Source organism: Mastigoproctus giganteus, chromosome 8, assembly GCF_048544385.1.
Source record: "Mastigoproctus giganteus isolate SK-2022 chromosome 8, ASM4854438v1, whole genome shotgun sequence".
NCBI classification, from domain to species: domain Eukaryota; kingdom Metazoa; phylum Arthropoda; class Arachnida; order Uropygi; family Thelyphonidae; genus Mastigoproctus; species Mastigoproctus giganteus.
The window spans coordinates 108762609-108776855 of NC_143582.1; the positions used below are offsets into that span (position 1 = coordinate 108762609).

Consider the following 14247-nt stretch of genomic DNA (forward strand, 5'->3'; position numbering starts at 1 on the left):
ACTGGGAGAGAAATTTTCAACTGACTTAGATAAATCGTTGTACAGTTGGCACTCATAGAGGACGTGTTTCCAATTTTCAATTCTCCCACAAGCACAAAGATCAGTTTGGGTTAACCTAAATTTGTATAATTTCACATTTAGTGATCCATGTCCTGTTAATAAATAAGAAGTGCGCAGATCCATAGAGAACCAGGTTTTAATTTTCTTGCTTGACGTGAAAGCAACTTCAGGAAAAAATTCTTTGGTGACTGTCACTTTAGTGACAGTACCCAGAGATGTGGTGTCCCAATGTGTTTGCCATGCATTTAAAAGTTCGTTCCAACACCTAGCTTTTTCACGCTTAACGTCTGTTTGAAGATCTATGGTGATATTCAAAAGTTCAGTTGGAATCTGTCTCTTAATGCGAAAGCAGAAACCTCTGTATATTAGGTGTAGGTCCAAGGGCAATGTGCCAGCAATAACTTGTAAAGCCAGTGCAGATACAGTTCTGCATACTAAGGAGCACAGTTCTTTGTAAACTAGCTATTTTTGTTGGAAATTTAACTATTTTTTCCCTGTGGAACCATGCACCAGCGGCATAAGTTGCCATAAGGAGGAAGACAGTGTTGTAATAAACCTGCATGGTCCAACACAAGACTCCAGTCAGTTCTAGAGACCTTCATGATGGCACCAGTAAAGTTTCTAATTTTAGCAGTAACATAACTAAGGTGCGATAAAAAATTTAGTCTACAGTCCACGATCACACCCAAATATTTGGTTTCTGTGACAATTGGGAGTCGAACATTGTTAACTTTGACTTGTGATGGGCATTGAATATTTAATTTGGTGCCAAAAATCATCATTTTAGTCTTCGAAGCACTGATGGATAGTTTGTTGTCTAGAGTCCAACCATAAAGATTTGCAAGAACAGCATTAGCAGAGACTTCGATAGCTGCACAAAAGTGACCATTGATCAAAATGGCTACATCATCAGCATAGGCAATTATTTTGGTGTTGTCAAAAGATCTGGAAACCCACTCCTGAAGGACAGTGTTCCAGATGAGGGGCCCCAAGATAGACCACTGGGGACACCCCCGATACACCTGCTTGGAGACCTGACAGAATTTTGATTTCATGAGCACAGGCCGGTTGTTAAAATAACTTCTGAACAGAAGATAAAGTTGTTGAGGACAGTGGCTGGTGCGAAGATGTTAGTGGGCACTTTCCCACCAGAGGGAATCAAAAGTGCCCTCAAAGTCGACAAAAATAGCAAGAGGGTATTTAGATGTTGAATTTTCGATATGAGAAGTAAATTGAACCAGGGTGTCCACACAGGACCTGCCTGCCGTAAAACCATATTGATTGGATGACAGTAAATTCTGTGACTATAGGATATTCATAATGCGCACAGCCACAAACCATTCTAACAGTTTCCCTAGATTCGCCAGAAGGGAGATAGGTCTATAGAACTTTGGTTCCAAAGCTGGTTTGTCAGGTTTTTTAATAAGTTTTAATAATGCTGTTTTCCATATGTCTGGGAAGAGGCCCTCTTGCAAGCATTTATTATAAAAATTAATCAGTAATAATGGTCTTAATTTAATAATCCTTAAAACAAATATGTTTTCTACCTGGACATTTTTTTAGTATTGATTTTCTTTGCGACAGTTTCAAGTTCCACAGAAGTAAGTGGATGAGTATCTTCATTAGATTTATATTCAGTTTGCAGAACGAGTGTCTGAGTGAGCTTGTGTGTCATTTGAGGAGTCATCAATTGGGAATAATCTGTCCAAAATAGTGTTAACAAAGTCCAACCAGTCAGATGTCTTTTTTTTAAGAGATGTATATAGTGAGTGAAAATGCTCCGGATCAGCAGAAGGCCAATGCCGATGTCATTGGTATCTTTGACGGGCCTGATGGACAGATTTTGTAAGTGTTGTGAGTTCTTGGGACCACCACAAACACGTTTTGAAATTGATCTTTTTCTTCCTTGAAGACTTGTATGATAATCGCACTTTCAATTGCAGTTTCATTAGCAGAAAAGTCCTGAAAAATGTCTATCTTTCTCAGGAAAATCCATGCAGATTGAAGTATCAAAGGATTGCCAGTTAATATTTTTTATTGAAAACCTTGTAAGGTGTGGTTGAGGAGTATAATTTTCACCAGAAGTACTGGAGAGAGTTACGTAGAAAGAGATAACTCGGTGGTCACTTGTTATCCAATCAGGCAAAATGGTCCATTTAGATATATTAGCAGTGAAATTTTAAGTAGTCAGGGTCACATCAATATTTGACTCCCCTGAATAACTTGAAAACGTAATAAATTGTTGTGGTCTGTTAACAATAGATAAGTTATGATTAATCATGAACTCTTTCAGAAGTTGGCCTCTTGTATCAGAGCTAGTACTAAACCACATACTAGATTTAGCATTTACATCAGATGTGATTATGATATTTTTAGGTCCCAAGAAGTTTAATGCAGATTCCAGGTAATTATTAAAATCCTCAGAGGGAAGGCAATATATAGACAGAAGGTAAAAAGTTAGGGTTTGATAGGTAACTAAAACACAAGCTGCTAGTTGATTGCAGAGTCTGTTGATAACAGTTATATCTAGATTTCCATTTAAAATAACTATGCAAGTTTTAGGGTCTTGTTGTACTGGTTGAATTACTCTAGTGGAGAGAGAAAACCCCTTTATTTTTGAAGTTTGGTCTAAGTGAACCTTTCCACAGTATGGTTCTTGTATTGATATAATATCAATATGATTTTTCTCCACAGGCACTCTAATCCCATCAGCAACAGCCCTGCAGTGGTGGCTGTTAATTTGCATAATTCGTAATTTACAAGGCTCTTGAGAAAAGTTATTTACATTATATACAGGATTGGAATGGGCATTATTCATTAGTAGTTCTCAAACGTGCCGTCTCAAGTGCTCGTAGGTACTCTGAGCAGGTTGAACCTTTAACAGAGTGATGATACTTTTGCTTTTTACATTTGCAGTTTACACAGCAAGCAGGTTCTTCTTTAAAGGGACTCGGCAAAAACATGACACTACATGCATGGGTGGCCACAGGAGGGGGAATCATTGGTTCACACTACACAATACTGTGTAGTGTGACCAAAACCAAGACTGAGATAGCATTTGGTTACTATAGTGAACGGATGATGTTTGTGGGAGTGCCAGGTTAGGAAAATTCTTTCTAATGATGAAATACAGTTATATATCTTTGGAGAGAAACTTATCACCCAGTGCACGTGAAGAGGATCTTGACTTTGTAGTGAATCTAAATGTAGTACCCTGCTTGATTTCATTGAGGGTAAAATCAAAATCAGCTAAGTTTTTATTGTACAGATTTTCTATTATTTCCTCTTTTGAAAGGTATGTAGGGATGTCATAAATTACCATGGAAGGATTACCTTTCCGAGGAGCTCCTGCAGAGATACCAGCAGTAGTAAAGGTTTCTAAAGCAGAAAATACAAGTAATATCCGACTTTGTCACCATTTCCAGAATGACGCCTCAGTTTCAAACTAATCTAAGGGACTTGACTTTTACATTCTTAAGTTCAGTTTTTAAGGGTTTTTTTTACCTCGGTGCTTGTCTTGCATTCACTATTCTCAGAGGTTCTGATAATGATAACATTATTACTTGGTTGAGTTTTCTCATTCATTTACGACCCACTACAGGTGGCATCCACAAAGGTTTTGACTGCAGTAGGGCTCTGAGTTAATGACTGCGATTAAATAGCATCACTCTTCACAGGAATTTCCTGGGCTAACACTGGAGAATGATTTGATTGGGTGAGAGTGGCAGGAGAAAACATATCTACTACTCTTTCGAGCAACTTTACTCTGATATTTACTTCTTCAGTGATAACTTTGAGTCTGTCATTTTAAATTAGTAGAGCAATGGCAATTGTCTCTCTCTAAGTTCGACCACTGTTCCATGATAAGATTTCCAGAAATTATGGTGACCCTGTTAGCTTCACAGACTAGAAAGCTAATGATATCTTTTCTCATCTTAGATATATGATCATATTGATAGGACACGTCCTGAATATAGTCTTGTCTTTGACAGTCAGTTATAACTATAGCAGACAGTGGGGAAATCTAACTGTGGAAGTTGTTTTCCATCCATTATAATGACGAAAAGAAATACAAGATGGTTCTAAGATATTATTGAGAGACAGAATAAGTGGGAGAAAAGTTTAAAAAAGACACCTCTTCCGGGTATCTGAACTCATGTCCACAGCAGAGTGAAACCACTTAGGGGTCCAGTGATCAGCTAAAGCATAAACAATACTGAAGGAATTTGTGTACAGTACTTACTTTGAAACTTTACCCTGAGGGAGGATTATAGCCCTACTGACCTTGACAGCAGCAGTCCCAAAGATGGAAAGGCAGAAATGACGAGCCGTGATGTATTGGAAAAGGGGCAGAACAACAAAGCAAACTATAAGCCATAGAAGATGCAAAACTGAAAGATATTAACATCTACAGATATGTATCCACATAGGCGTTACTGCAACACTTAAGTTAACACCGAATTACACTTCTAATAAGAAAAAACATTCAATAATTAGGAGAACCAAAATTCACAACTATAGCTGAATCCACGCATGCCTCCTAACAGAATGGTACCCAAGGAGAGCTAAAAGAAAACTTAGAAGACAACAGAAATGGACAGATGAAATTCATGGGTTCATAGGTAGTAAATGGATGACCATTGCACAAAACAGAAGGAACTGGAAAGTTGCTGGAGAGGCCTTCATTCTGCAGTGGATTGAAAATGGCTGATGATGACGATGTGATTGAGATGTTTAGGGGATTTAAATGGATTATGCAAGCTCGATGCTGATGGGTTCTTCCTCTTCAGGGCTGGGTCAAGGGTATATGGTACCCTAGGGCACACTGACTGATGGTGCCTCCCTCCGACTGACGCAAAAAATTTTCATTTTTTTTAGAATGATTAGTTTTACATTTTATTTACTTACAAAAAGTAAATTATACGCAATATAACACTAAATTTAAAATAAAAACTCTTCATAAAAACTTCAAGGTTTAGGGGTGATGGCACCCCCTAAACCTTGATGCCCCCTAAATCTTACCCTAAAGTCAGTCCTGTTCACCTTGCTCACATATGAGGAGAGACAAATTCGAATTGAGGAAGGACAGTTGCAGCATAGACGTGCGGAAGTTTGCCTTTAGCCAGCAGATTGATTGCTGGAACAAAACCTTTAAGCTGTAGTTGTTTTTGAAGTTGATAGCTTAAATAAATTCAAGGAAGAGTTAGACAAACTTTCAGAGGGAATGGATATGTGAAATGGGATGTGTTTTCTGTTTTTTGCTGACGCTGTATAAGCTTGATTTCTTGCATCATATGCCACAAATAATGCTAATGCTAACCTTATTAAAATTTAGAAGGCACTATTTCCAGAAACAACTACAAGCAAAATCCTCAAGGAAGGGGAAGGGATTCCAACTCAAATAAAAACAAAAATCTAGGTACTTACTAAAGGATAATATGGTCGCAGCTTTCCAGTAAATTCATAGCCTGGCCAAGGATTATTACTTGCATATTGGTTTGTTTGCTTTTCATTTTCTAAATTAAGAACAAAATAAAAATTGCAATTAAAGAATGAGCATTTATATATTTTCATAATGTAATGATAAGAGATTATAAATTCATAAAATTTATTCAGAAACATCCATTTATAGAATTAAAAATCAAATGAAAGAAAGATTATTGCTATGTGGAAAGAAGAAAAAAAAAAAAACTTAAGAGGGTATGGGACTATACACAGATAAGCAGTCTCCTCGCTTAGCATTTCAGTTTCTTCTTGATGGAGTGAAGTTATGGTTAGCTATATCTGCGTCTTATATTTCTCTCTTAGATAACAAGTTACTTTAATAGTAAGTCAAGTAACTGTAATTCTTCCATGTTTCTATTAGTATTTGCATGTAATTTAATTTTAATAAATTACATTTTTTTAATTTTGCCTAGATGTCATCACACAGTTAACCCAGAAACAAAACACAGGCCATAAAAACTGTGTAAAATAAACTTTTTTTTCATGTGGAAGGCCTTTTTCATTTTATATTTAAGTTCACATATTCTATTTAATGTTTTAATGTTCTTTATTCAATATCTCTATACAATTTTTTTTTTAATCACATCAGGTTTATAGAATTAAAAATCAAATGAAAATAAACTTTTTTTTCATGTGGAAGGCCTTTTTCATTTTATATTTAAGTTCACATATTCTATTTAATGTTTTAATGTTCTTTATTCAATATCTCTATACAATTTTTTTTTAATCACATCAGGTTTATAGAATTAAAAATCAAATGAAAGAAAGATTATTGCTATGTGGAAAGAAGAAAAAAAAAAAAACTTTAGTTTTTTTTTTTTTTTCCGTTTCTAAGTTCAGTTTCTAAGAGAGAAAAAACACCCTACTAAAAACTTAAACACACTACATTCAATCTGTGAGGCATTGTTACCAACTAATTTTTCTGGATATTCCAAACTGAGATAGGGAAAGGGGGAACGAAGCCATTCTGAGATACACAGGGTGTTTCAAACTTGTGCAAAAAAAAGGTCTTGAAATGTTAATTACAAGTGCTTTGTCCACTCTTAGTTACAATTTCTATTCCAGCTTCCTTTCAGTTATCATAAAATCGTTTAACCCTATTACAGCTTGTGCCAAGTTAGCTCCTTTGAAATCCTTATGAACTTCTACTTCTTTCAGCTTAATTTCAAGAAATGCAATTTCATCCTAATTTTTGCAGTCTTTCCACCCACGTTCAAATCGTCCAACTCCATTGCTTTCCAGGTTGCTTACCTTTGTTCTTTGTTCTTAAATCTTTTGTAAACAGTCTTCACAAACAATTCCATAGTAACAGGAATATGTTCAAAACTGTTATTGCATTGCTTGAGAATGTTGCTATTAGCTTTGTATTTAAATTTCACTAATGATAACATTAGTCATACTGCTAGAATGGCTAAAAGTCCCATTCTATATCTGCACTTCCATGAGTGAGCACAAGACTAGTTTTCACAACATTGGCTACTGGGTTTTAATTAGGGAGAAAGAGCCCAATCCTGATCAATTCTTTTATACACTACTTCAACTTTACTCCCTAGTTGGAGAAGCATCCATTCATCCATCAGCGAATCAACTTCAATATCCACTACTAAAACAAAGCTCATTTTGAGATCTCACCCTTAAACTTCTATAGTTACACCTTTCAATGAAAATATTTCAGCAAGTGGTCACATCCTATTAGCTTCTTTCCAATAATATGATTTCCTGTAGCAATGTAATGCTTCTGGGTACCAAATGAATTGAGAAAATATTTTCCTTTTCAAGTAAGTAATGACAGTAAATACAAGCTGAAATTGTCAATTTCAGCTTGTACTTCACTTGTAGTTCACCTATTAACTTGAAGCTCTTTCACAGTAAGTTTGTTTCAAACAATCAATATCCAAATTTCTAAAGAATGCTTGAATTGCTTCAGCATCATAAATTCTATTCTTAATGGTTAAAAACAGGTTAAAATGTGAATCAGTGGTTCTTCTTTCTAAAACACTGCAGTAAACTCATGAAATCAAAGCACTGGATACAACAAATTTTAATTCAGCTTTAACACACCATTTCCTTGTAGGTAACAGATGGTTCAAGAGTCAGTCACAGATTACTGATATGCTTTATATAGAAGCATTCTGTTAATCCTATTTTTAACAAATTTCCTGGAAATCCTCTCAGTGTGAAAGTCCATCACAAAAGTAACTGTGATGAAGTTATTAAATGTGATGCACTACTCCTTAATTCTTGAAGTCATTTTTGGAAAGCATTGTGAATCACAAGTATGCTGCATATGCCAATGTCAGCAAGTCTTTTAAATCAAATACTTTTAACTTTATTCAAGCACCAAAATAATTTTTTTGTTCACACAGGAGATCCTTAGTTGTTATCACTGGCCAACTGCAAGAAGTTCAAATAAGAAAACCATTACTGACAGCTAGCAAATTAAGTTCTTAAAAAGTCCTCAGCTATTAATAAAACAATCCATAATAACATCTCACCAAGTGATGTGAAACTAAGACTTCTTTAGTTTTAGACAAACCCTTATCAGATTGTAGTTCTTTGTCGTCAACACCATTAGTTGTTGCATCTACAGTGTGCATACATGTGTATGTGTGTGATATGAGGAGCTAACTCGAAAATCAATTTCTTAACAGTATGGTTACAATGCATAATTAACAAGGCAATTAATAAATTTCACAGGATTAAGAGCAACCTCCTCCTTTGATGGCACCTTATGTAGGAAACATTGCGTTAAAAACGTTACAAATCCCAGGACAGGAATCTGAAAATATGTTTGAAGCCACAGCTTCAATCATCCAATTAAGTTCAGCCATGTTTGCTGCATATACAAACATTGCAAACACTAATTATCAAAATATTTTGTACACCATTCTTTGAACTAGACAAATGAAGCTGAAGGTAAACTAACTCAACCCTGCTTATTGTATGTGTTTTTGTACCATAATACTGCTTTACCCCCACATACCATGTTGTTGTTGTTATTTGGTTTTTAGGAGCATTAGCAACTAAGGCCAAATTGCTACGGGATATGCCTTGACCTTTCCGCATCCTCCATATTTGGTGATGACGGGCTCGAACCCTGGTCTAATCAAGAAGTGTGTGCTACCCACTGCTGCTCCTTCCCACCTGGCTACAGAGGCGCGTTGTCCAATGATGGAACCAACTAGTTCCAAGATCGGTCATAACAGTGTAAGTTTTTAATGAATAACAGATTTTCATTCTGGGCGATGTTATCTGATTAAAAACAAAATAGTTACTTTCAGTTGACTTGTGGATAAATGTAGTCATATATAAAAGTTTTAAGCCCAAGCTTTATGACTGTCACAGAAGGTACAATACTGTCCTCACACAATAATGGCAGAAAAACATAACACAGAGATGTGTTTTTTCTGACTATTTCAATAATTGCATCAAAATAGTACCCCAATTCTGTTCTTGAATGAATCACTAAAAAGCCATTCAAACACTCTAAAACAATTTTTGGACCACTGAATGACATGTCTAGCCAACCCAGTTAAAAGAAAAACAAATTCCACCAACTGTTACACACAAACAGCTAACTATGTTCTCGTCCCTAACAATATTTAGTAAAGAGAGCATAAAGAGAAAGAGAACAGCAGACTTTTGAAGAGTGTAACCAAAACACTTTACACTCCTCAGTTTATTATCACTGGGGTAAAATGACACAAATCACTCAGTTTTCCACTAGAGATGAAAAATGAGGTATTGATGGGAGTTATATTGCTATACTCAAATTACTATAATACAAAATGGTATTATTTCTAACTGTAACTTAAAAAAGGCCAATAAGAAAAATGAGGTTCATCTGAGAGCCCTATACATATAGGTATGATGGGCATGACTGAATAGAAAGGTATAATTGGAAGTGTAAGAGAGAAAGGTGTGTGGTATAAGGCAATGCAAAAAGGTATAATTGGAAGTGTAAGAGAAAAGTGTGCTATAAGGCAATGCAGAACTTACGCTATGTTTTTAAAAGTTTTGATTTTTATTTATTTTTTTATTAAAATCCTAAACAAGAGATATTAGAACCTATAGCACTTAGCATCGTGCATGGGCTGTAGGTTGAGAAGATAAAAGAAGATACTTGCTGACATTAGACCTGAATTTCTGTAGAAAGCAATTTTCGGGAAATACAAATGAAGGAAGATTGTTCCAAAAAATGGAAGTTGAATGAATAATAAATGAGGAAGAAGAAGAAAAGTTGGTTCTGTGAGTTTAAAGTTGGATAGTAAAAGAATGCTGACTGGTTGCAGCACGCATTCAGACTGCTTTGGAAGAGAGAGAGCAGGAATCACAGAAGCCAATAAAGAAGAACAGTGTCCATGGAAGTATCTAGAGAAAAGGCATGCAGCAGAAACAGAACATCTATGAGACGGAGAGTGGAGAGACTTTCTCAGAAATGAGTCATTAACCTAACTGCCCACCTTTGAATGGAACCTAGAAGCCCAGGAGAGATTTTAGAGGCAGTGCTGCAGATATGGTAACAATATAACATGGTAGGTCAGATTTGTGATTTCTACACAGTGACAGCTGTTTGGAAAAAAGTAATAGAGGCATGACGCCAGAAAGCAAGCATATGTAGCGTCGGAAAAAAAAAAAAAAAAAAAAAAAAAAAACAATTTCACACAACCATTCACTCTAAAAGTTTGTCCAGTTCCTCCTTGAATTTATTTAAGCTATCAACTTCCACAACGTTAGAGGGAAGTTTGTTCCAGCAATTAACCAGCCACTGGCTAAAGGCAAATTTCTGCACATTAATTCTGTAACTGTCTTTCCTCGATTTGAATTTATGGCCCCTCAGGTTCGTAATCTGAGCAAGAGGAAGAATCCCATCAGAATTGAGCCTGCTCGACCCATTCAAGGCCTTATACACCTCAATCAGATCACCTCACTACAAGTGACTAGTCTCCAGATGATGCAATTTACAAAACTTAAGCCTTTCTTCTCAAGACAACCCTTTGATTCCCCACACCAATCTTGTTGCCCTTTTCTGTATTCGCTCAAACAATTCTACATCTTTCCTAAAATGAGGCCTCCAGACCTGTATGCAGTACTCAGGGCATGGCCTGACCACTGCCTTATACAAAGGGATAATCACCTCCTTTTCCCTGCTAGCAAAATTCCTGTATATTATTGACAATACACCATGATCTGCTAAGTTATCTCTGCCCCAATAGAGATCAGCATTTAAGGAATTGTTAGTGGCTATACAAAAAGGTGAAGCTGTTTGTGCACGACAAGGTTTCTCAAACTGGCAGATGGAACGCAATGTGCTATCATCAGCAAAACTATGGATAGGATTCATGGTCAATGGCGACTATAAGATTCATTAATATACAAGAGGAAACGGGTGGGAGAAAGAACTGAACCTTGGGGAAACCAGAATTAGTAAAGAAGTTAGAAGACAGAGAGCCATCTACCATCACCCAGTAAGCAGTCAGAGAGAAAACTGAATATTCAATTACAAAAAATAGTTGACAAACTATTAGATGGAAGCTTATTTAGAAGACCTTTATTCCAAACACGATAAAAAACCTTTGACATGTCACAAGTCACTGCTGCTTTCAGTTTCGCCAAATTTTTCCACTGAATTTGTCCACAGATAGGTAACATAAGCCAGAAATCACCAGTGGATCGACACTCGCTGAATCCAAACTGGTGATCATTGATCAGATGCAAGGTTTCTAGACAGTTTAAGAGTTTGCAGTTAATTGATTTCTCCATTACTTTAGAAAGAGTAGTAGTAAGTGCAATGGGACTGGATCTGGATGGGAGGGATTTGCCACCCTTTTTAGGAACACTTGCTGTATTTCTGAGTGGGCTCAGAAATACAAATATTAACCAGCAGATTCTTAAACAGGGGTTATCCCCTTGCTACAATAAACCAAATTAGGATAGAAGCTAAGGATAGGATACAAAATACTACACCAACCAACAATAGTAATATCAAAATATATTTTATTTCTGTCCCATATGTTGAACAGTGGCACAAACAGCTTAACAGATTTTTTAAAGATACCGAATTTAAAATTGTGGCCAGGCCAATACAGAAATTACACACTATTCTGAACAATCACTCAGTCCTTTCCTCGTTCGCAACACAAATTAATAACCTGGTACACAACATTTCTTGCGGTGATTGCGACTTGTGTTACCAGGGTTCAACGTGGTTTCCTTTGAATATTTGTGTTAATCAACAGGCGGCCTCAGTTCATGCTTCTCGTTCAGCAGCGTCAGAATTAGCCTTTCACGTCGTTAATGAAAAACATACTTTTTTATTTAACAAGGCCAAAATACTTAGTATCCAACGTAATTATACGCGACTATTAATTGCAGAAACCGTAGAAATTAAATTACACGAAAATTCTGTTAATGTTCATCAGCCATATCTCATCTCCAACTTCATGCACACGCACGAAGACAAATAATCCCTATTTAAGTTCCATACTCACCCCTAGCCGAGTAGTCAGGAACGGGAGTGCAGTAGCACATGCTCTTTGAGTAAACTGGGGTTCGAGCCCCTGACTACTGAATACGGTCAATCTGCCAACCCGCACTGGACCAGCATGGCAGATTATGGTCCATTTCCCTCGGCACGAATTGTTGAGGAAGCTTCCATCCTGCAGTGGGTTGATAATGGCTGCACTTTTCCTTTTTTTTTTTTACTCACCCCTATTCGGTAATTTTCATTCCTTTGATCACAACACACGGTCGAAAAGCATTGTCAGCTTCAGGAAGGAAAATCGTAATGCAATTTTTTTCGTTAATTCTTATTTTTAATTGCATTTAAATTGATTTTTAATTATTTTTTTAAATTATTTGTTACTCTAATGTAAGTTTTTCGATTTTTTTTCCTTTTAATTTCTGGAGAGTATCATACGGAAGTGTTCTACATACTATATTGAGGTAAACTTCTCTTGTTATTTTACAAGTAGTAAATATATTAGCATTAGCATTAGTAGAGGCATATGATGCAAGAAAGCAAGCTTATTCAGCATCAGCCAAAAAAAAAAAACACAACCACTACTCCCATTTCACCCCTCCGTTCGTTCGAAATACCTGTCCAGCTGAGCCTTAAATTTGTTTAGGCTATCAACTTCAACAACAAGTGATGGAAGTCTATTCTACAAACCAACTGCCCGCTGGCTAAAGGCAAATTTCCACACATCTATCCGACATCCATCCTTCCTCAATTTGAATTTATGCCCTCTCAGGTGATTATTCTGAGCAAGGGAAGAATCCCATCAGCATTGAGCATGCTCAATGCCATTCAAAGCCTTATACACCTCTATCAGATCACCTCGCCGATGCCTAGTCTCCAGACTCCGTAATTTGCAAAACTTAAGCCTTTCTTCGTAAGAGCAACCCTTTGTTCCATTTACTAATCTTGTTGCCCTTCTCTGTACTCGTTCCAGCAGCTCTACATCGTTCTTGAAATGAGGCCTCCAGACCTGTATACAGTACTCAAGGTGTGGCCTGACCAATGCCTTATACAAGGGAATAATCACATCCCTATCCCTGCTAGAAAAATTCCTGTATATCATTGACAAGACACCATGAGCTACTCTTGCAGCTCGTCTGCTGCTCAGAGAACTTCATATCTGCCTGCACAATTACCCCCAGGTCCTTTTCATTCTCTACCACTGTCAGCGTAGTACCACAGAGTTGATACGTTGATCTGGGGTTACTGTTTCCCATATGTAGTACTTTACATTTGTCAATGTTAAACTTCATTTGCCACCTCTCAGCCCATCTGCTCAACCTTTCCAGATCCTGTTGCAGCAGCATAGCATCAGTAGTGTCCTTAACAACCCTGCCAACCTTTGTATCGTCTGCAAACTTGGACATTAAGCTTGATATACCATCATCAATATCATTTATAAATATAGAAAACAACAATGGACCCAACACTGAACCCTGAGGTACTCCACTAATAACATTAATCCACGTTGAGCAGTGTCCATTGATTACCACTCTCTGTCTTCTGCCACTCAACCATCCCTTTATCCATAGCAGCAATTTGCCTCCAATGCCACACTGCTCCAATTTGTGCAGCAGTCTTCCATGCGCAACAGTATCAAAAGCCTTTCTAAGATCCAAATATATAATATCAAAGTTATTCCCTGCATCCAGTTCTTTTGTGACTATATCATAGTATCCAATCAAACTGGTCAGACAAGACCTGCCCTTAACAAAACCATGCTGTGTCTGAGCTATAACTGAATTCTTGTCTAGATGATCCTGCAGTGCTTCTTTAGCCAGTGCCTCCATTAATTTTCCTGGAACCGAAGTTAAACTAACTGGTCTATAATTACTTGTGTCAGCCTTTGATCCTCCTTTATGAATTGGGGTTACATTTGCACATCTCCATTCTATGGGTACCTCCCCTGAGTCCAAAGAAGCTCTCATAATTATGGCTAGGGGTTTGCTTACTTCCTTTGCTGCCTCCTTTAATATAACTGGATAGATCCCATTCACCCCGGATGCCTTTTTTATGTTTATCCTCAACAATTTCTCCTCCACTTTCCTCTCAGTTATTAGAAAATCATCTAGCTCACTGCCAATGTTTACTTCACCTACGACATATGTATGTAATGTATTTATATTAAAAATACATAATGTCCATAATCACTTAGAACAAGA

At 36.8% G+C, this 14247-nt stretch overlaps 1 protein-coding gene across 1 annotated transcript in view; it reads right to left on the reverse strand.

The window, feature by feature from the left end:
- The window catches only part of LOC150081759 (methionine aminopeptidase 1), a 172802-nt gene that overhangs the window by 136194 nt on the left and 22361 nt on the right, over window positions 1-14247 (reverse strand). The window contains exon 3 of the mRNA XM_090379623.1: window positions 5488-5576. Coding sequence (XP_090235749.1) covers window positions 5488-5576 — 89 coding nt within the window. The remainder of the gene's footprint in view (window positions 1-5487; window positions 5577-14247) is intronic.